Below are 22,802 nucleotides of genomic sequence, written 5' to 3'. Positions count from 1 at the left end.
TATTTATTTTCAGCTGCCTGGGTCTTTGTTGCTGCACAGGCTTTCTCCAGATGTGGTGAGCAGGAGCTACTCCTCCTTGCAGTGTGCGGGCTTCTCACTGTGGTGGCTTCTCTTGTTGCAAAGCACAGGTTCTAGGCACATGGGCTTCAGCAGTTGCGGCTTGCGGGCTCTAGAGCACTGGCTCAGTAGTTGTGGAGCACAGGCTCAGCTGCTCCTCGGCATGTGGGATACTCCTGTACCGGGGATCGAATCTGGGTTCCCAGCATTGGCAGGCAGATTCCTAACCATTAGACTACCAGGGAAGCCCCGGTACTAAACTTTCAAATGGACTGTCTCACTGAATCCTCACAACCACCCTTTGACATGGGTACTATCATTATCCTCATTTTAAAAATGAAGACACCAAGACTTAGCAAGTTTACATGTTTCCAAAGTTACACAGCTACCAAGTGGTCCAGTGTCAAAAGTCAAATCCAAATATATTCATCTTTAGAATATGTCTTCTTTATTGCTGCAGTCCACTGAAGTTTTTTTTTAAAGCAAATTAGATGGACTAATGCTGACGCTAAAGCTTCAATACTTTGGCCAGCTGATATGAAGAGCTGACTCATTAGAAAAGACCCGAATGCTGGGAAAGATTGAAGGCAGGAGGAGAAGGGACGATAGAGAATGAGATAGTTGGATTGCGTCACCGATTCAATGGACGGGAGTTTGAGCAAGCTCCAGGAGATGGTGAAGGACAGGAAAGCCCGGCGTGCTGCAGTCCATGGGCTCACAAAGAGTCAGACACAACTGAGCGTCTAAACAACAAAGATGGAGCAATGAAGTGAAGTAACTAGCCTACACACATATTTTTATTGTTTAACCAAGTGAAGTAATATAGTTTCATCCTTTTTTACCCTTTTAAACTGTAACCAGTGAGAAAGTAAAGGAACACCCCTCTGGGCATGGTTCTTTCTGAACAGACTCTTGGAGTAACTCAGGACACTAGAAAGCTATCGAAGGAGACTCATCAGTTGCACTTTGCCTCTTTTTTCCCAACTGTTGCCTCAGTTGCAGCCACGGGCATCACAGCGTGGCCCTGCTGCTGGCATGCACATCTCCTGGCCTCAGGCAGGCTGCTGGGCGCCCAATGGGCATGGCTGAAACATGAAAAGGGGGCAGTTCTGACCTCATGGAAGAAACAGTCATCCAAGCCCACAATAGTTTATATCTCACCAATATTCTCCATGTATAAGACAGTATGCCATAAAAGATGCATGTAAGTAGTAGCTTTATTTATAACTGACATAAGAGAGACACACTTCCCTGGTGGCTCAGACAGTAAAGAATCCACCTGCAATGCAGGAGACCCAGGTCCAATTCCTGGGTCAGGAAGATCCCCTGGAGAAGGGATAGGCTACCCACTCCAGTATTCCTGCTTGGAGAATTCCATGGATAGAGGAGCCTGGTGGACTAAAGTCCATGGGGTCACAAACAGTCAGACACAACTGAGTGACTAACACTTTCTAAGGGAGAAGGGGACATTACTGTATTGAAATGAAGTGATAACAACTTAAATGCAAAATAAAATGAGAAAAAAAAAAGTGGCAGTTACTACGTGAGTAAAACTGAGTTAAAGGAGGAAATCACTAAAGATGTTACACACATACGTAAAACATTTTAATGCAAATAAATGTACACTAATTCACTAACTTCTGATGCAGGACCTTGGTGTTTTGGGTTTGTTTTTGTTTTTTCAATAGCTTAGCTGACTGGAGTTCTTTAGAAAATTACAACCAAACGCATCTACCACTTATAGTTTCCATTCTTTAAAGAGCAAGAACTAGTAAACTAATAAATCAGGACAGAATGTTCTAGATTTACAGCTGCCTTTCCCCATCTCTTAAGACAGAAAAAATACGTAGAGCAATTTGTTTTTCCTGAATCTTTTGAAAACATTTAGCTCAGGGCATAGACAAACAACTCTTTTCCCCCATTCATATTTCATTCATGTATGTGATACTTTCATGAATATACATCATTATAATAAGAAGTACATTGGCCTCTGTACAACAGTCTGAGAACACAATTGCCTCCTGCTGAGCAGACTATTCAAATGGGGCAAGTAGCCCTGCAACAGCCCAGGGCCTGCTGCAGCTCAGGGCCCACTGCTGCCCAGGGCCCACTGCAGCCCAGGGCCCACTGCAGCCCAGGGCTCACTGCAGCCCAGGGCCCACTGCTGCCCAGGGCCCACTGCAGCCCAGGGCCCACTGCAGCCCAGGGCCCATTGCTGCCCAGGGCTCACTGCAGCCCAGGGCCCACGGTGGCCAGGAGGGGGGCTTCCACCTGTTTCCACCTGGGCGGCCAAGCAGAGGGTCAGCAGCTGCTGTTAGCTGAGGAGTCACATGACTGTTCTGTTCCCTTCTCTCCTGATTGTACTTATGGCCAGGCATGTAAGTGCCCAAGAGTGTGTCTTATGTCGCAGTTCCTGAGAGCAGAACTGGGATGGAACCACAAGTGTGAAGAGTGTGTACGTATTACAAACTAATGATTATTTTTACTCACAGGTGAATGTGACTTCCTAAGGGGACAATAGAGGATGAGATGGTTGGATGGCATCATCAACTCTATGCACATAAGTTTGAGCAAGCTCCAGGAGTTGGTGATGGACAGGGAAGCCTGGCGTGCTGCAGTCCATGAGTCGTAAAGAATCAGACACAACTGAGTGACTAAACGCAACTGAACTGATGAGGAATTTATGTCATTCACTCAGTTTTGTTTCCATGTGTTGTGGAAAGCATACACAACTCAACAGTCCTTTGTCCCCTAGTTAAACAGAGGCTTCCAGAGAGCAGTCATCTTACTCTGTTTAATATTTAGCTCAACTTTGTGCTCAGTTAGCTAATACATGTTTCCTACGGATAACGTAATCTGTCTTCTTGGCCTTTCAGATACCCTTCGGACACCCTGGCCTCTGAGTTCTCTGAGCACCTCACCTTGACCACTCCCTCCCCGGGGCCTGGTCTGGTCTCTGCTGTTACCAGTAACCACAACCACATACAACCCACCACTGCAGGACTGCACCTCCTTCCCTCCAGCTTACTCTCCTCCACCACCATGGCTGGAGTCCCTCAGTCCCCTCAGGACCTACAATCTGTTGCTCCTACCATCTCTCCTCTGTCCTTCCACCTTACAACGTCTATCTTTCCTTCTGGGCCCAACTTAAATTCTGTGGTCAGTCATGACACAGGTGACCCTTGAGCAACTCAGGTTTGAACTGCGCAGGTCCATTTATGCATGGATATTTTTCAACAGTAAGTACTACAGTACTGGGCTCCCTAGGTGGCTCAGTGGTAAAGAACCCATCTGCCAATGCAGGAGACCTAAGAGACATGGGTTCGATCCTGGGTGGGGAAGATCCCCTGGAGGAGGGCATCTCCACTCCAGTATTCTTGCCTGGAGAATCCCATGGACAGAGAAGCCTGGCAGGCTACAGTCCATGGGGGTGCAAAGAGTCAGACATGACTGAAGTGACTTAGCTTGCATGCAGGCACTGCCGTATTGGAGAATCCGCCAGTGCTGAACTGGAGGATGCAGAGACCTTGTAGATGGGGAGGGCTGGCCATAAACAGTAAGAGGATTAACCCCTGCACTGCTCAAGAGACAGTTAGAATCCCTCCCTCACTTTCAACCTCAACTTTTTAATATTTTTTTTAGCCACACCAAGTGCAGGATCTTAAGTTCTCTGATCAGGGATGGCGCCGGTGCCCCCTGCAGTGGAAGCACAGAGTCCTAACTGCTGGGCTGCCAGGGAAGTCCCTCACCCTCGATTCCGGTGTCCCTCTGTCACTTCTTTGCACTCACTCGGCAAGATCACAATAAGTCTGGATAAATCTGTCTCACCCCCGAGCCTGCATCTGCACTGGGCAGCTGGACGGGCCTGAGAGAAACACTCAGCCACACTGCCAAGGGGGCCCCTTGGGTCCCACGCATCGGCAGACACCGTATTCCCTCAGTCTCCTGGCCTCCTCTCTGGACGCCGTTCCACCCCTTGCCCTTTCTCTTCCACCCTCCACACGCCCTCCCTCGCCCTCTCTCTCTGCTCGTGGATGATCTTGGTTCCTACTGCTCTGAGAAGATAGAAACCACTAGAAGCAAACTTTAATAAACTTCCTCTACCACCATCCCTTCTGCCAGCACACAGGTACAGTCCCAGGAAACTGAGAGCACAGCTCAGCGCGGGACTGTTCATTATCCAAATGATCTCACTGACCTCCCTCAGCTTTAGTTTCCTTACCTGAAAAATAGAGCTGATGACAACTATTCTGTAAAGCTATTATGAGGATGAAGTGACTTATGCACAATACACAGTCTCATTAAATGTTAGTTCCCTTACTTTCTCTTATTTTTTTAATTAAAAAAAAAATTTTTTTTGGCTGTACCACACAACATGCCGGATCTTGGTTCCCCAACCAGGGATCAAACCTGGGCCCCTTGCAGTGGAAGTACGCAGTCTTAACCACTGGACCACTAGGAAGGAAGTCCCACCTAATCTTACTTTTAAAACAGTTAGTGGGAATATAAACTGGTGTAGCTACTATGGAAAACGGTATGGAGGTTCCTTAAAAAATTAAAAATAGAACTACCACGCGCTTAGTCGCTCAGTCATGTCTGATTCTTTCAACCCTATGGACTGTAGCCCACCAGGCTCCTCTGTCCGTGGGATTCTCCAGACAAGAATACTGGAGTGGGTAGATATTCCTCCCTTCTTCAGGGGATTTTCCTGACACAGATATCAAATCTGGGTCTCCTGCATTGCAGGTGGTTGTCTTACAATCTGAGCCACCAGGGACGTCTAGAACTACCATATGATCCAGCAATTCCACTTCTCAGTCTTTACCCGAAGGAAACAAAAATACTAACTCCAAAAGACATATGCAACCCTGTGTTCACTGCAGCACAATTCACAAAAGTCAAGACATGGAAACAACCCAAGTGGCCACTGACAGATGAAGGGATAAAGAAGACATGGTATTATTATACAATGGAATATTATCCAGCCTTAAAACAGAAGGAAATCTTGCTATTTGGGCAGCACAGATGAACCTTGAGGGCTTTATGCTAAGTAGATCAGACAGAGAAACACAAATACACCATATGTTTCCATTACATGCAGAATCTAAAAAACAAACAAATATCGAATTCACAGATACAGACAAGAGACTGGTGGCCACCAGAGACGGTGGAGGGGAGGGTGAAAGGTGGTCAAAAGGTACAAACTTCCAGTTATAAATAAGTCATGGAGAAGTACTGTACAGCATACAGATATAGATAATAATGCTGTATTATATATTTGAAAGTGGTTAAGAGAGTGAAGAAATGTGTAACAATATATGGCGGTGTATGTTAGCTAGATTTATTATGATCATTTAGCAGTATATACAAATATTTAATCATTATGTTGTATAGTTGAAACTAATATAATGTTATACGTCAGTTATATCTCAATAAAAAATAGCCTGTGAATCATATAGTGTATGAATTATATCTCAATAAAGTTGTTGCCCACACCTCAACCCCCAAAGCTTGTAATGTATATTTTTCACTAATTCAAACTGTCCCTCCTCCTAATTGGCCTTCAGTAGGGAAATTATAGGCTTCCCTGTTTTCTCAGTAGTCAAGAACCTGCCTGCCAATGTAGGAGATGTGGGTTCGACCCCTGGGTGGGGGAGATCCCCTGGAGAAGGAAATAGCAACCCACTCCAGTATTCTTGCCTGGGAAGTCCCAAGGACAAAGAGGCCTGGCAGGCTACAATCCATAGGTCACAAAAACAGCTGGACATGACTTAGTGACTGAACAACAACAAAGGGAAATTACATTGAATGTAGCAGAAAAGATGACCCCCTAATAATTTTTTTTAAAGATTCTAGTTTCAAAACACAATTAAGAAAATGTTCAAAAATAATTTTTTGTGAGTCAAAAAATAAATCTTCATTTTACTACTATGGTTTGCAGTTACTACTTTTTTCCTGTTTAAGTTTCTTTCTCTTAAACTGTGAAATAAACTTTCCCCAATAGTTAGACTAATTTCTAAACTTGGGCTCCGTGCTCTTGTGACATAGACTGTGGAGTAATACATGGACTATAGATTTAATATATAGCTTAATTAAACTGCTCTATTTGGTCAAGTTTGCCATGTTCACTTAGGCTGAGGACGGAGGTCTCATTAAATCATGCAGGCACTGCAACCCTAAAGGGACTGTAATCTTTCTTTCTGAAGTCAATTTAATAAGTTTGTATTCGCCACTCCTTTTGCCTTCAGAATTGGCCTACTTCCTCCAGCGAGCCCTCCTCAACCAGCCATACGCACTGTATCTACCACTCACCCTAGACCTTAGTATACTCCACCCACTGGTGACGATAACAGAGTCCCCTATAAACCAGGAACTGTGATCAGAGCCTGGCATAATGCCTTGTCACTGGAGCCTCACGTGAACATTAGGAGGCAGGAGGCATTTCAGTTTGCTGGTGCAGAAGCGGATTCCGTCACCTGGCTTAGGTGCTCTGCCTGGTGAGGCCAACCAGCTGGGACGCAAATCCACCCCGTGCAAAGCCAGCCCTCACTCAAGCCCTAAGTCACCTGACTCATGAATCACTGACTCATGGACAAGTCTTGTCTAACCAACCTGCACTCTATATGGTGTTTTACACACACTGGACACTGAATAAACATTTTTACTGACTGCCTTGATGACATGGCCCTTTGTCTTCCTAGATCACAGAGAAACCGGAAAGCAGTATTTGGCTACACGGTATCCAGGCCCCTGCCTAACTCTCAGGTGGAAATACCAGGGAAAGCGGCAGCAGTCCCGGTGATGGCAGAACAGCAGGGCAGCACAGGAAGCCAGCTCTGCACGTCGGAGGCTGAAACAAAAGCTACCCAGGGACTTCCCTGGTGGGCCGGTGGCTAAGACTCCAAGCGAGGGGCCCTGGGTTCAATCCCTCGTCAGGGAACTAGATCCCGCATGCTGTGACTAACGCCTGGTGCAGCCAAATAAACAAATAAATATTAACAAAAAAGAGGCTGCCCAAAGAAGGCTGACAGCAGCCTGTTTAAAATGGGAAAGAGGGGTAGAGTTGAGTCGGGTGAAGAAGCTGAACAGGTTCAGGCTCAAGAACAATGTGCAGTAGGTAACTCCACCACACACCCTGTGTGTAAGGGTGAAACAGAAGTCCACCTGGAATTTTAACTGATAAGGGAGGAGAAAACATCAAGAACTTTTGTCTTGAACATTTTAACTACAGGACTCTGATTCCAAGCGCAGTCAGTCAGATAAGAACTGGGCACCTGCAAACTGCTTTAGTACAACTGCTATTCCTGTTAGAACTCCAGTACAAAGACCAGAGAGCAGGGGAGAGTGTCGGAACAAAGCACACGTGTGAGGGGAAGGGTGCTCTTTTCGCTACCGATGCCTGCCTACAGCCTCCTACAGAAGAGCCACGTCTGAGACAGAAGTGAACACGGTCACAGGCTGACAGTATGGCCCTGCGGTCTGAGGGGGAAGCTGGCACGTGTGGCTCATCCACAGCAAGAGGAGCAGTGACCACAGCACACACACGCGGCTTCCAAGACCTAGTAACGAAATATGTAAAGTGCCAGTAAGTTTTATATTGATTGCAGGTTAAAATAATACTCTTGATATAGGGTGATAAATGTTATTAAAATTGATTTCACGGGACTTCCCTGGTGGTCGCGTGGTTAAGACTCTGCGCTTCCAATGCAGGGGGCATGGGTTCAACCCCTGGTCGGGGGAACTGAGATCCTGCATGTCAAGTGGTGCGGTCATAAAATAAAAAATAGATAAATATATTTAAAAAATTAGTTTCACCTTTTTTTTTTTTTAACTTCTTAAAAAAAAGGCTATTGCAACACTTTGGATTATATGTGTGGCTTGCATTCTACTTCTGTGGGATGGTTCTGGTATAGACAATGCTGTACAAAAAGCAGGGGAAACAAATTTCAATTAGATTCAATAGACCATTAGAATCTCAGTCCTTTGTTAACAGCCTGCTATGGAGATTTCCATTTTGCAGGAGATGAGGATTTCTGGTGTTCTATAAACACAGGACTCAGAGCCACAGTAGATTAGGTTTGAGAATGATCTCTGCCACTGACTAACTCTGAAGTCAATGACGTTCTAGTCACAGAATTTTGGGTAAGCAAGTCATACAACTCAGGGCCAACCTGCCTCTAAATCCTATTATGAAGGTTAAATGCAGTAACATAAAGAGTATAGCACTTTATTTTCTTTTTTTGAGCCTAGCATTTTAAATGTTAAACACCCTCCTAAGAAAATTTCTGACATGCTTTTAAGATACTTTGGTGGCAATCTGTTAAAAATAAATAAGAACACTAATAAAATTAGTGATTCTGTGGTGTTTGTTCTCAAAGACTTCATCTTCTAAATTTGACTAAAAAGGAATACACTATTAGAGAAGATGATAAAATCTCCATCTTTGGAGAGCTCTGGAAATTAGCCACTATTTCTCCTGGAAAGTTTAAACCAGAGAGCGGAGCAGGAAGGTGAGTTTATGCTGCCTGAGAAAGAGAGGCAAGTCTGGTTCTAAAACTCATTGACAGGGTGATGGTGTGGAATTCGTGCAACATTTCTGGAATAGCGGTTTCCTCATTACTGAATGAAGGAGGCTAAGTGGTCTGTAAGATCGCCTCCAGCACCAAGAGTTTTCTCAACTATGAATCCAGAGGTTACGTACATAGGCATTTCCATTCACCATTTAGAGAACACCCTTATGTCTCACACATCTGCATGTAGGTAGGTTCTAAGGCCACTTTCTCAGGGTCTTGCAGAACGACCTTGTTCAAGCTGTTTACCACAGCTTCCATAAGCCCAGTCTTCATTTCCTCTCAAGGCATCAATGGGTGGATCCTGTTTCCCATACAGACATTTAGAAGCCAATTAAAAATAGAAAACTATCTCCCCCTCCCACCACCTCAACTTCAGGTTCCAGTTTCACTCCTCTCACCCTGCGGGTGCTCACTCAGCCATTAACTGATGCATCTGTTAAACCTGGAGAAGGTACGCAGCATAATCAAGGTACCATTTCATTGAATATTGAAAGTAACAAAAATGACCCGTAATGCAATTATTTGTAAAATCACCTGCCTGCCAGCTGACTGGTGAAGTTTTACAGAGGGCAATTCTGGACAGGATCCATAACTAGGAATTTTACTTCATTTTATTTTATTTTCTGATCTGAGGATTACATAAAGCATCTCCAGCTTTGCCCTAGGGATGTGTCTGACTGTAGGAAATTAATTTTGCTTGCTGTGACAAAGGGCTTCCCAGGGGGCACTAGTGGTAAAGAACCTGCCAATGTATTGGACATAAGAGATGCAGGGTTGGGAAGATCCCCTGGAGTAGGAAATGGCAACCCACTCCAGTATTCTTGCCGGGAGAATCCCATGGACAGAGAAGCCTGGTTGGCTACAGACCATGGGGCCGCAAAGAGTAGGACACAACTGAAGTGACTTAGCATGCACGCTGTGCCATAGTTTGCTTATTTCTCAAAGAGGACTAATAAGAATCACATGCTCAAAGACATCATGACCCCACCAGAAAGGCTCAGTGCAGCTATGCACTATCAAATTTCAAATGCCTCATAGTAAGAGCAGACATATTAACAACGATATCCAGGCAAAATTTTGAAGATGTAGTGGTTTTAAGAGCAAAAAAAAAAAAGTAGTGAAAAGAATGCCTCCTTCCTGCCCAATGATAGGATGTTTTTGCTTTCCACGTGCTAAAGCAAGCCCACCTGGAAGTTTATTTTTATAGCCAGTCCAATTCTTTCAGCTACTCAAGGAGAAATTTCTTTTCACATAAGAAAGCAGCACTTGTAAATCAGCAGCAGCTGAATTAAGATCTGACTGCTTTTTCAATTAGAGGTGGTATAAATAAGACATTTAGGGCCTCCCTGGTAGCTCAGTCGGTAAAGAATCTGCTTGCAATGTAGGAGACAGAGGTTCAATCCCTGGGTTGGGAAGATTCCCCTGGAGAACAAAATGGCAACCCATTCCAGCATTCTTGCCTGGAAAAATTCCATGGACAGAGGAGCCTGGCGGGCTACAGTCCATAGGATCACAAGAGTTGGACAGGACTTAGCGACTAAACCACCACCAAATAAGAGGTTTAGGGACAGATCAGTTTCCAGGCAATTAGGGGCCTGTGTTCTAGCAACACTGGATAAGAGCATATAAACTGTGAGACAGACAGACCTTAGTTCTACTGCTGTTATGTGTGTGCCATTAAATACAACGGCCTCCGCCAATCAACAAGGCTCCTCTGTTGGGCACACCTGGCTCAGGACGGCCCACATCCTTTACATCCAGGATTCACGTTCTTCCCTCTTCTGACTCCACCAAACTGCTTCAAGGAACCTCAGGCAGGGCGTCTGCACTGCATCCTCTTAGCGCTGATCCTCACCATCTTTTGACCCCCTCCCCTGCCCCTCTGGAAGGGGAAAGTCATCATGAACTCTTCCTCAATCCAAGCCACTCTGAGTTCTTTTCTAGTTGATGCAGCAAAGGCACACATTTCTAAGTGTGAAATAATCTAGATGGTATTAGGCTTCCTGTGTGTGCCAGTTACTGTAACAGAACATCTAAGAAAATGGGGCGAAACTTCTGAAAATCCCTGTCTTGTCACAGCTCTCTTGGACCTGTAAGAACAGCACATCTGACAATGGCTTAGGTCTCCGACGGCAAACAGAACATCACAGCCGACAGCACCGGGGAAGAGGTAAGGCTGCTGGGCTGCTGGCTGGGGAGTTGCTTTGAGAACATTTGTGTCTGAAAGGATGGCCCACCGGTGCCTCTCCGGCTACTGTCAAGAAATCCTGCAATGAAGGATATTTTCAAAGCACCCACCTTGTTGAGGACATCTCGCTGGCAGCCAAGATAGAGATTGGGCAGAATTCGGGTTGGCCCGATGTTGGCAACAGGTAAGCAAGGCTGAGAGATGCAGGTGGGGACTAGGGTGGACTTTCCTTCACAGAGGCCAGGGAAACAGCGGGAGAACTCGGCAAACCCACCTAAGGATAGACATGGTAAAGTTACGCTGGGCACAGAGATGAAAATCAGCCTTCTGGTAACCAGTCAAATAAAGCTGTCTGAAAAGAAAAAGCAAATCCCACAAATGCAAGTGGATCCTGCCGTACACGGATCCCTGGCTACAGCTGCTTGCTCTGGGGTACAGGCCTGCAACAGCCCTGGCTTGCAGGGCCTTGAAAGGCACCCAGGCCCTGAAAGTCCCCCGTCCTTTTCTGTGCAACGTAAAGAGGATGGAAAGTAAGCAGCACATAACCAAACAGAAGTAAAATGGGGCTATAACAAATCCTCAATGGAGACCAGGTGTTATTTCTTCAAAACACAGTGGATCAACTTAAGCTTCTTTCAGAATGAACTTTTTAAAATCTTCCTACTATATAAATTTTTAATTTCAAAGATACCACATACACCCTTTACTCTTACAAATATTCTCTATATCGAGGGTTTCATAATTACTCGTTGATTCCAGGGTCTCCTGTTCCTTTGCTGGGCACTCATTATAAACAAGGGCCGACAGACCCTAACTGCTCAGGGTACAAACGGAGGCCCTGGGGCAAGATTCCTGGACTCCGAAGAATTCAGTTTTTTCTAGTCCTGTCCTTATAATGACCCACTCCATGACCTTTATTAGGTCACAATCTTGCTACTGTTAATGACGAGAAACCCATTGGCTAAGACGCTCACCTTCTCTGGGAAGAGAAAAGATGAATAAGGTCTTCACTGGTTTTTCCAATCTAAATATTCCTTGTGATGCAAATCCGAACCCAGGAACTGAATACATTTTGATACATTTTCAGATAAATCCCTCCCTATCCAGCCCTCACTATGTACAAACTCAGGAACCAAAGAGACTCAGAATATGTGAATGTCTGTGTGTGTATATTTAAAAATTTTTATTTTGTACAAGAGTATAGCAGATTAACAATGTTGTGATAATTTCAGGTAGCCAGCAAAGGCACTCAGCCATATGTACACACGTATATATTCTCCCCCAAACTCCCCTCCCATCCTGGCTGCCACATGACATTGAGCAGTGTTCCCTGTGCTATACAGTAGGTCCTTGTTGGTGATGCATTTTAAATATAGCAGTGTGTCCATTTTTAACACTATTAAATTAAAAAACAATTCACTTGTTGAGAAGATAGAGCAGTCCCACTCTTACCTCTTTAATCAAGCCTTAAAAGGGACCTGAAAATCTCATTAAATATTTACCTCCATCTCCTTGAGCTACATTCTACACACCTTTCCCTCCCTTCTGGATACATATGAAACACACCCTCATCCGCTACACCAGTGCAGGGAGCTGACACCCGCACCTGCAGAAGGAGAGTATCACCTTTTTTATCCCCTGTGTTGTTCAGGGCAGTGTCAGCAGGACCCTCTGGACACCCGTGTGCATCATCTGTGCTTAGCGTGGCATGCACAGTGCAGCCAGCTGGATGGCAGCAAGTTAGTGACAATAACCAGTCCACTTGCAAAATGTAAGTGTCCATCCCGAGCCTCCAACCCAGGGGTCTGGACTGTTTTTACTCATAAGCAGTTTGCTTGTAAAGTTCTTATGGGAACATGGGAGACAGAGTAGGAGGTTCCATTACAGAAACCCCACTTCCTTTGTGGAATCAACGGGGTCCTCAGCGTCTGCACCTGCTCAGAGGATTTCATGTCTTGCCCTTTCCAAATATCTTTCCAGCCACACAAAACTCAATGTCAACTGTACATGCTGTTCTCTCACCACCACCAGCCTATCCCGGGCATGTACACACACAGGGCACACAAACCAGACACATACACGCACAGGGCATACAAACCACACACACACACACACACACACACAGGGCATACAAACCAGACACATACACACACAGGGCATACAAACCAGACACATACACACACAGGGCATACAAACCACACACAGGGCATACAAACCACACACACACACACACAAACAGCATACAAACCACACATACACACAGGGCATACAAACCACACACACAGGGCATACGAACTATACATACACATAAGAGCATACAAACCACACACAGGACATACAAACCACACACGCACACAAACAGAATACAAACCCCACATACACACAAGAGCATACAAACCACATACAGGGCATACAAACCACACACACAGGCCATACAAACTACACATACACACAAGAGCATACAAACCACAAACATACAAGGCATACAAACCACACACACACACACAGTGTACAAACCACATACACACACAGGGCATACAAACCACACACACACACACACACACACACACACAGTGTACAAACCACATACACACACAGGGCATACAAACCACACACACACACACACAGGGCATACAAACCACACACACACACACACACAGTGTACAAACCACATACACACATACACACACAGTGTACAAACCACACACACACACAGGGCATACAAACCACACACACACACACACACAGGGCATACAAACCACACACACACACACACAGGGCATACAAAACACACACACACACACACACACAGGGCATACAAACCACACACACACAGGGCATACAAACCACACACACAGGGCATTCAAACCACACACACACACACACAGGGCATATAAACCACACATATATACACATAGGGCATACAAACCACACACACACATGACTGAACATCAGAGGGAAGAAGAACACAGGCCCCTGTACTGAGTTCACATCCTGGTTTCACCACGTCCTAGTTGTCAGGTTTGCACAAGTGAATGACGCCCTCTGGCTGTTAGTTTTCCTGTTCCTAAACTGGGAGCAGTGATCAGACCCCCTCACAGAGCTGTCAGAGGACGGAGAGGATGGGGCCAGTCGGGATGCCTGAGAGCTTGTGCCTGCAGAGGAAGCCCCGCAGGGCACAGGCATCAGACATCCAGTTCCCAGCCCCGTCCGTGGCCTTCCCCTATCGCTAGTCTGCAGCTATACCCCAGCAGGATTCACCTGAAACAGAACGGAAGCAGCAGCGCCTCGAGGGCTGCATCTCCCAGAGTGGGCTCTGGAGCAATGACCTCCTACAGGAAGCTGGCAGACGGGACACTGGGACATGAAACGCTACACGTCGTTTCTCCTGGGAGACTCACAGCTCACATACTAAAAGCTCTCTGAGGAGCCTGAAAACCTCTAAGGAAACTGGTTTACTTTCATTTAATTCAAGGGTCCCAAGCTTATTTGACCATGGAATTTCCCCTCCCATTTTCCCCCTAATACCTTTTAATAGCTGGTGGAACTCACACTTAAGGAAACATCAAGATAAGGCCGTTGCAACCACTGAAATAGAGTAAATTGTCGGAATTTCCACGCTTAAAGTATAACCCACCAGCTATCTCAAAAAGGGATCAGTTAATACAGGCATTTCCTGGTGGCTAAGATGGCAAAGAATCTGCTTGCAATGCTGGAGACCCAGGTTCCACCTCCAGGTCCGGAAGATCCCCTGGAGGAGAGAATGACTACCCATTCCAGTATTCCTGCCTGGAGAATCTCATGGACAGGGGAGCCTGGTGGGCTACAGTCCATAGGGTCACAAAGAGTTGGACATGACTTGAGCAACTAACATGTCCACTTTTTTCCCTTTAATACAAGCATATGTATATGCCTGTCATGATTCAGAATTTATAATTTTGCTTCTATTAATGTTTTGTCCTTTTCAGTCTCTTAATGGCATAATACAATCATTTAAGGTGAGTTTTTTTCCCCTCAAGTAATTCTTATAAAAACAAACATTAAAGAATCTGAACATTCTTGGCCTATCTTACGCGTGCTTACCCAACACAGCAACTGACAGCCGCAATTCTGATTACAATTTAATTGAATGGGTTTAAATTTTAACTTCCAGTAACTTTTGTGGTTCCGGTGTTTCTCTAAGAAACTGCTGTCATATTTTTTTTTCCTATTCTGGCTTCAAAACAGTTCAGGGGTTGGTCTCTCTCATTTAAATCCAACAAAACGGGAGTCTAGGAAATGTTCTCAGAAAACAGAGAAACTGGACCATCCAAGGAATTCCATTTTAAACTTATAAGTCATCATATTTACAAATAAGTCAAGTCATCCTACAGTTACTGAACATGTACTATGTGACAAGCATTGCTCTAAGCACTTTACAAGTTTTGTTTGATCGTTACAACACCTTGAAGGAGGTGCCTGGGTTGTTCCCATTTCAGAGATAAGGAAACTGAGGTTCAGAAAGGCACAGACTGATAACCAACAGGGCTGGGATGTGAGCCCTGGCAGCCCAGCTTCAGACTGTACTCTCAATGGGTACATTAGACCACATTTCTAAAATGCCACGGAATTACGTGCCATGTTGCCTAGAATGCGGGCAACGTGTCTGCTGACATCTCTGGGGTCCTGCCCTCATTTTAGCCTTATTCCACTAGGCTGGAAATGGCCATGGCCTCTCCCCAACAGACAGAAGAGCCTTGCTTCCCCCTAAGCCACATGGTTCAGAAGCGTTGATGAGGCAGAGAAAAGAGAAGGAGACCTGACCAGAGACACAAGAACTCTGTAAGCTAGAGTCACATGTGTCCAGTAACAAAACAGGATGGACTAGGGGCTCACGGCTGGCTCACGATCGCAGTCTGTGAACTGGTGGTGAGGTTGTGGCTGCGTCTTGGTGACTTTCAGCCCATTCCCTCCATCAAACTGTGTTCAGAGGGGACAGAGTCGCCAACAATCGTAAAGTGAGAGCTGGCCAGCCTGGGCTGTTCCAAGTCCAGCTCTATCATTCACGCTATCCTAAATCACTTCTAACTTCAGTGGGTCTAAAAAAGTAAAATGTGAGTATGGTGCTAGAAAACTCTAATACAGAAAATAGAAAGAAAACAAACCACTATTTAGCATCAAAACAACCCCCCAGAGCCAAACAAAACAGCAATAACACGTGGTAAAACACATCATAAGGCAAACAGAACCACCCCCCCTTTTTTAAACAAATGTTTACAACTAATCTCTAGCAGCACAAACCCAAACAGCCTTAAAATACTTAACAAATTTCATTGAAATCAGTGCTCAGTCTGGCTTGAAATGTCCCAAACCAGGACTCCTGGTCACTTCCACAGGAATCTACCTTGGCAAAGAGTGCATTTCCCCTGATCTTTATCTCTGACAATGTTCCACTCTGCTGACATCCACCTTTATTGACAGTTTTTTCCATTCGCTGACCTTTCATTCATCGCTGGACTCCAGTGACCCTGGCTTCATTTCATTAATTAATCACAGATGAGACACCTCCTGATCTACCCAAACCCTCGAGAAACTATCTGTGGCTTCATCAGCAACTCAGTTTTGAAATACGTCTAAAATGTCCCTCTTCCTCTATTAACTAGATCCACACAAGGAGAACAGTACAATTCATCTACGTGAACCTTCTGTGACAAGGGGATGACAGACACAGAATAGAGAGACGTCCCGGCCCTCGCTCCTGGCTCTGTGGTCCCCGGATCCCAAGTTAGAGTCTATTACGACAAGAAGGCACGGTGTTGGCTCAGGATCCCTTTGTTTACTGTAAGAGCAGCACTGGAAAGCTGTCACGCTCTTGAAAACAGTTTTAGAATAATTTTTAAAGTTGTCAAAGATTTGAGTCAACCGTCCAATCTGGCCAAATTTCTCCCATCTTTGGATTTTATGCTGCTTATCGTCTAGGAATGGAGAAAACAGTCAGACAACCCATATGTTCTTCCCTAAGACAGACCTGAATCTCGGAACACTGCACCCACTAGGGCCTCTTGTGCTAGGAATGCTTGTTTTTAAGAGGAAGGAAGACACATATGCAGACACCCTGGCCTGTAATGGCGATAGGGAGACCAGCAGACAGACATACAGACATCACTGGCCTCTACAGCTCTGGATAGACAGCCAAAGAGACTGCAATGTTAAAAATCCACATTCTGTCTGATGTCCACTGATTCACCAGAGAATGCATGTTTATAAATAAAAACATACATATCACTTTGGAAAGAGAAAACATTTGGTACAGCTTAAAGGCATTCATGATTTGTATGTTGCTTTCTTCTCGCTCAGCCAAGAAAACGCTTCTTAAAAACACCTCCTTCATAATTCCAACCATAAATATAATCTTCTGTAAGAGCCAATGTTAACTACCATCCCATTTTCATAGGGAGAAAAACTGCCAAGTAAAAGAAAATATACATAAAGAAACACCACTAAACAATTCTAACTGGTCATCTTTCTCTTCCTTCTGACCCTGGCAGTTATAAACCACAGCGGTGTTTCTTAAAAGTATATTTCCATAATCAACAAAAGTAGCACTGTACTACAGATAAGTGATGTTAATTTTCAGATTCAAGTTCTAAAAATGTATCCCTATCCTTGAAGTCAAACCAGAGATAAACATCAACTCCATGATTCTGAAGACATTTCACTGCAGGAAGAAATAGAAGGCTGCTCACTTATGCTTCAGTTCAAACAGGCAGCAGGTCTAAGAGCTTTATCAGCTGTGTATGCACTAAGTCACTCCAGTTGTGTCTGACTCCTTGAGACCCCGTGGACTATTGCCCACCAGGCTCCTCTGTCCGTGGGCTTCTCCAGGCAAGAATACTGGAGTGGGTTGCCATGCCCTCCTACAAGGGATCTTCCTGACCCAGGGATCGAACCTGTATCTCCTGCAGCTCCTGCACTGCAGGCAGATTCTTAACCTTCTGACAGCTGCCCAACTGTGAAGCGGGATTCAAGGCAACCCCTTCCCACACTGGGGATAGAGTCCATGGCTATGTACAGAAATCTGTTTACACAAAACTCCACGTCATGAAACACATTCTTCTAAAAATTCACATGCAAATTTAACTTCCACTCATTAAATCATTTTCACAGTTTACATAGTCTCATAGTTTTTCAATATAGTTTTCATGTAGTTCAATCCTTCTGTAAAACAAAGTCCCCTTTTCTGTGACATAAATATGACCCATTCATCTACTTATTCTAGAATGTATGTGAAGGACTGAAATGGAGCATTCCTGTTTCTGTATAGAACAGCTCTTTCCATACTGAAAGTAAAATCTGGGCTTTGCTACTGCACAAAGGAGACAACCCTAATATCAAACACTGAAACGTTGAGATGTGTATCTTGGAAGTACTGGGTTGGCCAAAACGTTTGTTCAGGCTTTTCTGTACACTGTCATGGAAAAACCCAAATGACGTTTTTGGCCGACCCAGCACGTTAACTGCTCTTAAGAATAATTACTTTGCACTTTTAGTCTGAAGTGTCTGATTCAGCCAACTTTATTCTCTAACCATTTAAAAATATTCAAGCATGGTCACAATTCTTCTGGGGTCTGCAGACAGTATATATGGAGAGTTGAAACTGCTGCTGCTGCTAAGTCGCTTCAGTCGTGTCTGACTCTGCGACCCCAGAGATGGCAGCCCACCAGGCTCCCCTGTCCCTGGGATTCTCCAGCCAAGAACACTGGAGTGGGTTGCCATTTCCTTCTCCAATGCATGAAAGTGAAAAGTGAAAGTTAAGTCGCTCAGTCACATCTGACTCCTAGCGACCCCATGGACTGCAGCCTACCAGGCTCCTCCGTCCATGGGATTTTCCAGGCAAGAGTACTGGAGTGGGGTGCCACTGCCTTCTCCGAAAAAGAAGAAACGCAATGTAATTATACACCTGCAAAGAAAGCAAGCAAAAATATGTAACTGTGGGAATACCCTGGTGGTCCAGTAGTTAGGACTCTGGGCTTCCACTGGAGAGGGCATGGGTTTGATCCCTGGTTAGGGAACTAAGCTGCGTGAGCAAAAAAAAACAAAAGTAACTGTACTTTTCCAGTGTTTTCCAGTGTACAAAGGTTGGTGTAGGGAAGCCCAGCCACACAGGAGGGCAGAGAGCCCAGCACACTTTTCTTAGCAGCATCAGCAGCAACTATGTCCTACCTAGTTAACTGTCTGCTGAGCAGCACAGAAGAGAAAAAAAAATCCCAAATGACGTGGAGCATTTGGGATTCATTTTAAACTCTTATTCCACCCCTCCACTCCCTCGAGAGGAAGGGGCAGACATGCATTTCTGTGAAGACCCTCCCTCCAGGAAGCCTGAGAAGAAGCCTCCATCTCATGAAACCTGCCCCATAAATGACACTTCCAACAAGCTCCCTCTGTACAAAGCCACCAATCACCTGGCACGGCAGGGATGGGACATTCCAGCGAAGTTTTGGATTAACATCGTTACCCAACACAATAAACGAATTAAAGTTTTTCAAAATACTAGCATAAAAAAAATCACTAAATACTAAAAGAATGTAACTTATCAGAGTTCTTTGACTCATAATTTCTAAATTTTACATTCCTCAAGATAGTGTTATCTAGATCGATTCAACTGGCAAAATCCTGAAGTGTTGTTTAGTAAAAGAGTTCTCAGAAGATGCTGACTGACATTTTTTTTTAACTCTTTTACTGATGTTTTTAAAGTTATTATTTATTTTTTGGCCATGCAAAGCAGCATGTGGTATCTTAGTTTCCAGACCAGGGCTTGAACCTGCACCCTCTGTATTGGATGCGCAGAATCTTAATCACTGGACCACCAGGGAAGTCCCTGGGCTTTCAAATTGGTAATACGCAATGATGCCCAGCAGAGAAGGCAATGGCACCCCACTCCAGTACTCCTGCCTGGAAAATCCCATGGACGGAGGAGCCTGGTAGGCTGCAGTCCATGGGGTCACTGAGGGTCGGACATGACTGAGCGACTTAACTTTCACTTTTCACTTTCATGCATTGGAGAAGGAAATGGCAACCCACTCCAGTGTTCTTGCCTGGAGAATCCCAGGGACGGGGGATCCTGGTGGGCTGCCGTCTATGGGGTCACACAGAGTCGGACACGACTGAAGTGACTTAGCAGCAGCAGCAGCGATGCCCAGAGACTCTTTCTCTTAAAACACACACACACAGAGCTAGACAGGCTCTTAATAAATCCCTTCACACAAAGGTTGTTCTGAAGAGTATGGTGAGAACAACCAATCAAAAGGAACTACAGCCAGAACTCACCCTTGGCTGAGTGAAGGCAGTGAGCACTGTAAGCAGGAGAGAGGGTCAAAGAGGCCACCCGCTGGGTCCTCTGGTGACTTGAGGACACAGCTGAGCGAACAGCAGCCAGGGGCTTCCTGAGGAGGCAGGATGTAGGCCTCTGAGGTGGTTCAGGAGACCACCTTTGCTCTGGTGGTGGTGGTGGTTTAGTCACTCAGCTGTGTCTGACTCTCTGCGAACCCATGGACTGTAGCCTGCCAGGTTCCTGTCCCTGGGATTCTCCAGGCCAGAATACTGGAGTGGGTTGCTATTTCCTTCTCCAGGGGATTTTCTCGACCCAGGGATCGACTCTGGGTCTCCTGCATTGCAGACGGATTCCTTACCAAATGGGCCATGCTCTAGTTCACCTGAAGTCAAGACTTCCAAGGTTGCATTTGGGAACTTGAGGGCCCAAATTCCAATCTAACATTTTCAACCCTCTTTTGGGCATTTGCACTTGAAAGACTTATTGACATTTAAAAAATAAATTCCAAGCCAATATCTCGTTCTCTTTCACTCCCTATCCCTGTACCTGTCGGCCCCGTTCTTCCAGTCGCCTTAGCAGCATCCTCCTGGCATGGCAACACTCGAATTTGCCTTTGCGACGTCTGTCTGTCTGTCTGTCCCTGCCTCCCCTTCTCCCCCACCACACCCCTGTCCATGAGCTCTGAGCTGCATCACTGGATAAACTCAGGAACACTTCTCTTTGATCCGCCTGTCCTTTCCCCAACTGGCTTCCACTCTGTCGCCCAATTAAGCTCCTAAGATAGTTTTAATGTAACCTGTGCTCCCAAATGCCCATAGAATACAACCCAAAATTCCTGGTTAGCCACTCAAGCTCCTTCATCCTCTGACCCCACTCTACTGTCCACCTTCACTGTCCCTACTCCGCCCACCACATCACAGGTCCACTCGTCTTCCTCCTGTTTTCGCAACACACCTGTGTGGTCTCATCCCCAACCTCTGGCTATTCAGTCCTTATGAACCAGAGGCAAGCATGGATCACAGCTCTTCTCCAGCTGCATATGCCATGGTTTTCTTACCATGACCAATAGAATATACATTTTACCTTCTCATCACCCACATTCACTCACCACCAAAACAAGTTTCATGATACAATCCTCTCTTACCATGGAGCTGCTCTCTAGTTTCAATTCTAGTACTCTATTGCGTTCTTAAAATTCTGCTGTATTAAAAAACAAACAAACAATCTTCCCTGACCAGTGTATCTAAATATGGTCTGGCCAACTTAGAACTTCTATAAAATACACAGCCACAGTACTACCCTGACAAACCGGGGGTTACAGCCCCATGCTTCCACCTCAGGGAGCACAGGTTCCATCCCTGATCAGGGATCTAAGACCCCACAAGCCGTGCAGAGTGACCAAAAATACACATATACATTGTTTGTTGTTGTTTAGTCGCTCAGTCATATCCCACTCCTTCGCGATCCCATGGACTGTAGCCCACCAGGCTCCTCTATCCATGGGATTCTCCAGGCAAAAATATTGGAGTGGGTGGCCATGCCTTCCTCCAGGGAATTCCTGACCTAAGAATTAAACTCGCTCTTCTGCTTGGCAGGCAGATTTGTTACCACTGGGAAGCACATACATACATATATATATGAATGTATATACAGCCATCACACGGCAGTATTTTCCACTGACCTGGTCACTGTGAATTCTCATTCCGTGTTTGTGGTGACCTATCTCTCCATCTATAACATGCTGTGAACTGTGTGTAAGAACTGTGTCTCACGCTTGTTTGCAATCATCTCCGCATTTAGCATAGTGCTTAGCATGTAACTAAATGTTTACTGAATCCTTTCTTGTTACAATGAATAGCTGTTGATGGACATAAATCTTGTGTATGCTTGGTGTTCAAAAGATTTCCTGATTCCACTCAGTGCTGAGAGCTCTGTGGGCCTGGGTGGGAGCCAGAACCTCTTCCTACTCCTCCTCCGAGGCCCCAGAGGACCCTCAGGGTGAGTGAGGCAGCTGAGAACAAGCAGAACATTTCTCTGATGTTAAAAAAAACAGAAGGGCGACCTGGTAAATGCTGCCTGCCTCATCCAGAATCCCCGGTGAGTCCTCAGGTGCTTCTGTCGTGTCTAGGGAACTTCCCCCAAGAGACAGGCTCAGGCCTCCAGACCCCGGGCTGACCTCCAGGGATCAGGGGACCAGGGGCTACAGCCCTCAGGAGATGAGCTGGACTAACGACAGACTGACCCGGCTGAAGACGAAGTGGCTGCTGTCTGTGCCCAGGGTGACCACCAGCAGGCAGGGCCTCCTGAGACCCCTCACCCCCATTAGGAGACAATGCTCTGAGTCAACGGGAAAAGTAGTCTGGTCTCCAGAGAAGGGCTCCTCGGAGCCCAGATGGCCTTTCCCCCGTGAAGCTCAGGCTTCTAACCCACACCCACCCTGAACAGCCCTCCCGTGCGCCCGCTTTGCTATGTCCACCCTAGCAGCTGGCCTCCTCTAGGGCTAAGTGTGCCGCCTCCCCAAGGACGTGGTGGAGCATCGGGGAAGGAAGGGGGCCCCGACTGTCACCAGACAACACCAGAGGCATCTGGTGGCATCTGCACGTGGTTGAGAGACGTGCCCTGAACGCCTGCCAGGAGCTGGACTCGGGACTGGGTTGACGGGACCCTGGTGACC

At 45.8% G+C, this 22,802-nt stretch overlaps 1 protein-coding gene across 1 annotated transcript in view; it reads right to left on the bottom strand.

The window, feature by feature from the left end:
- Nucleotides 1-22,802, bottom strand: part of DUSP16 (dual specificity phosphatase 16) — a 94,097-nt gene that overhangs the window by 21,419 nt on the left and 49,876 nt on the right. The window contains exon 5 of the mRNA XM_070790064.1: nt 10,929-11,092. Within this exon, the coding sequence (XP_070646165.1) occupies nt 10,929-11,092 (164 nt within the window). The remainder of the gene's footprint in view (nt 1-10,928; nt 11,093-22,802) is intronic.

This window comes from Bos indicus, chromosome 5, assembly GCF_029378745.1.
Source record: "Bos indicus isolate NIAB-ARS_2022 breed Sahiwal x Tharparkar chromosome 5, NIAB-ARS_B.indTharparkar_mat_pri_1.0, whole genome shotgun sequence".
Lineage (NCBI taxonomy): Eukaryota > Metazoa > Chordata > Mammalia > Artiodactyla > Bovidae > Bos > Bos indicus.
Note: the sequence above shows the minus strand (reverse complement) of the source record. Positions and strands in the feature narration are given on the sequence as shown.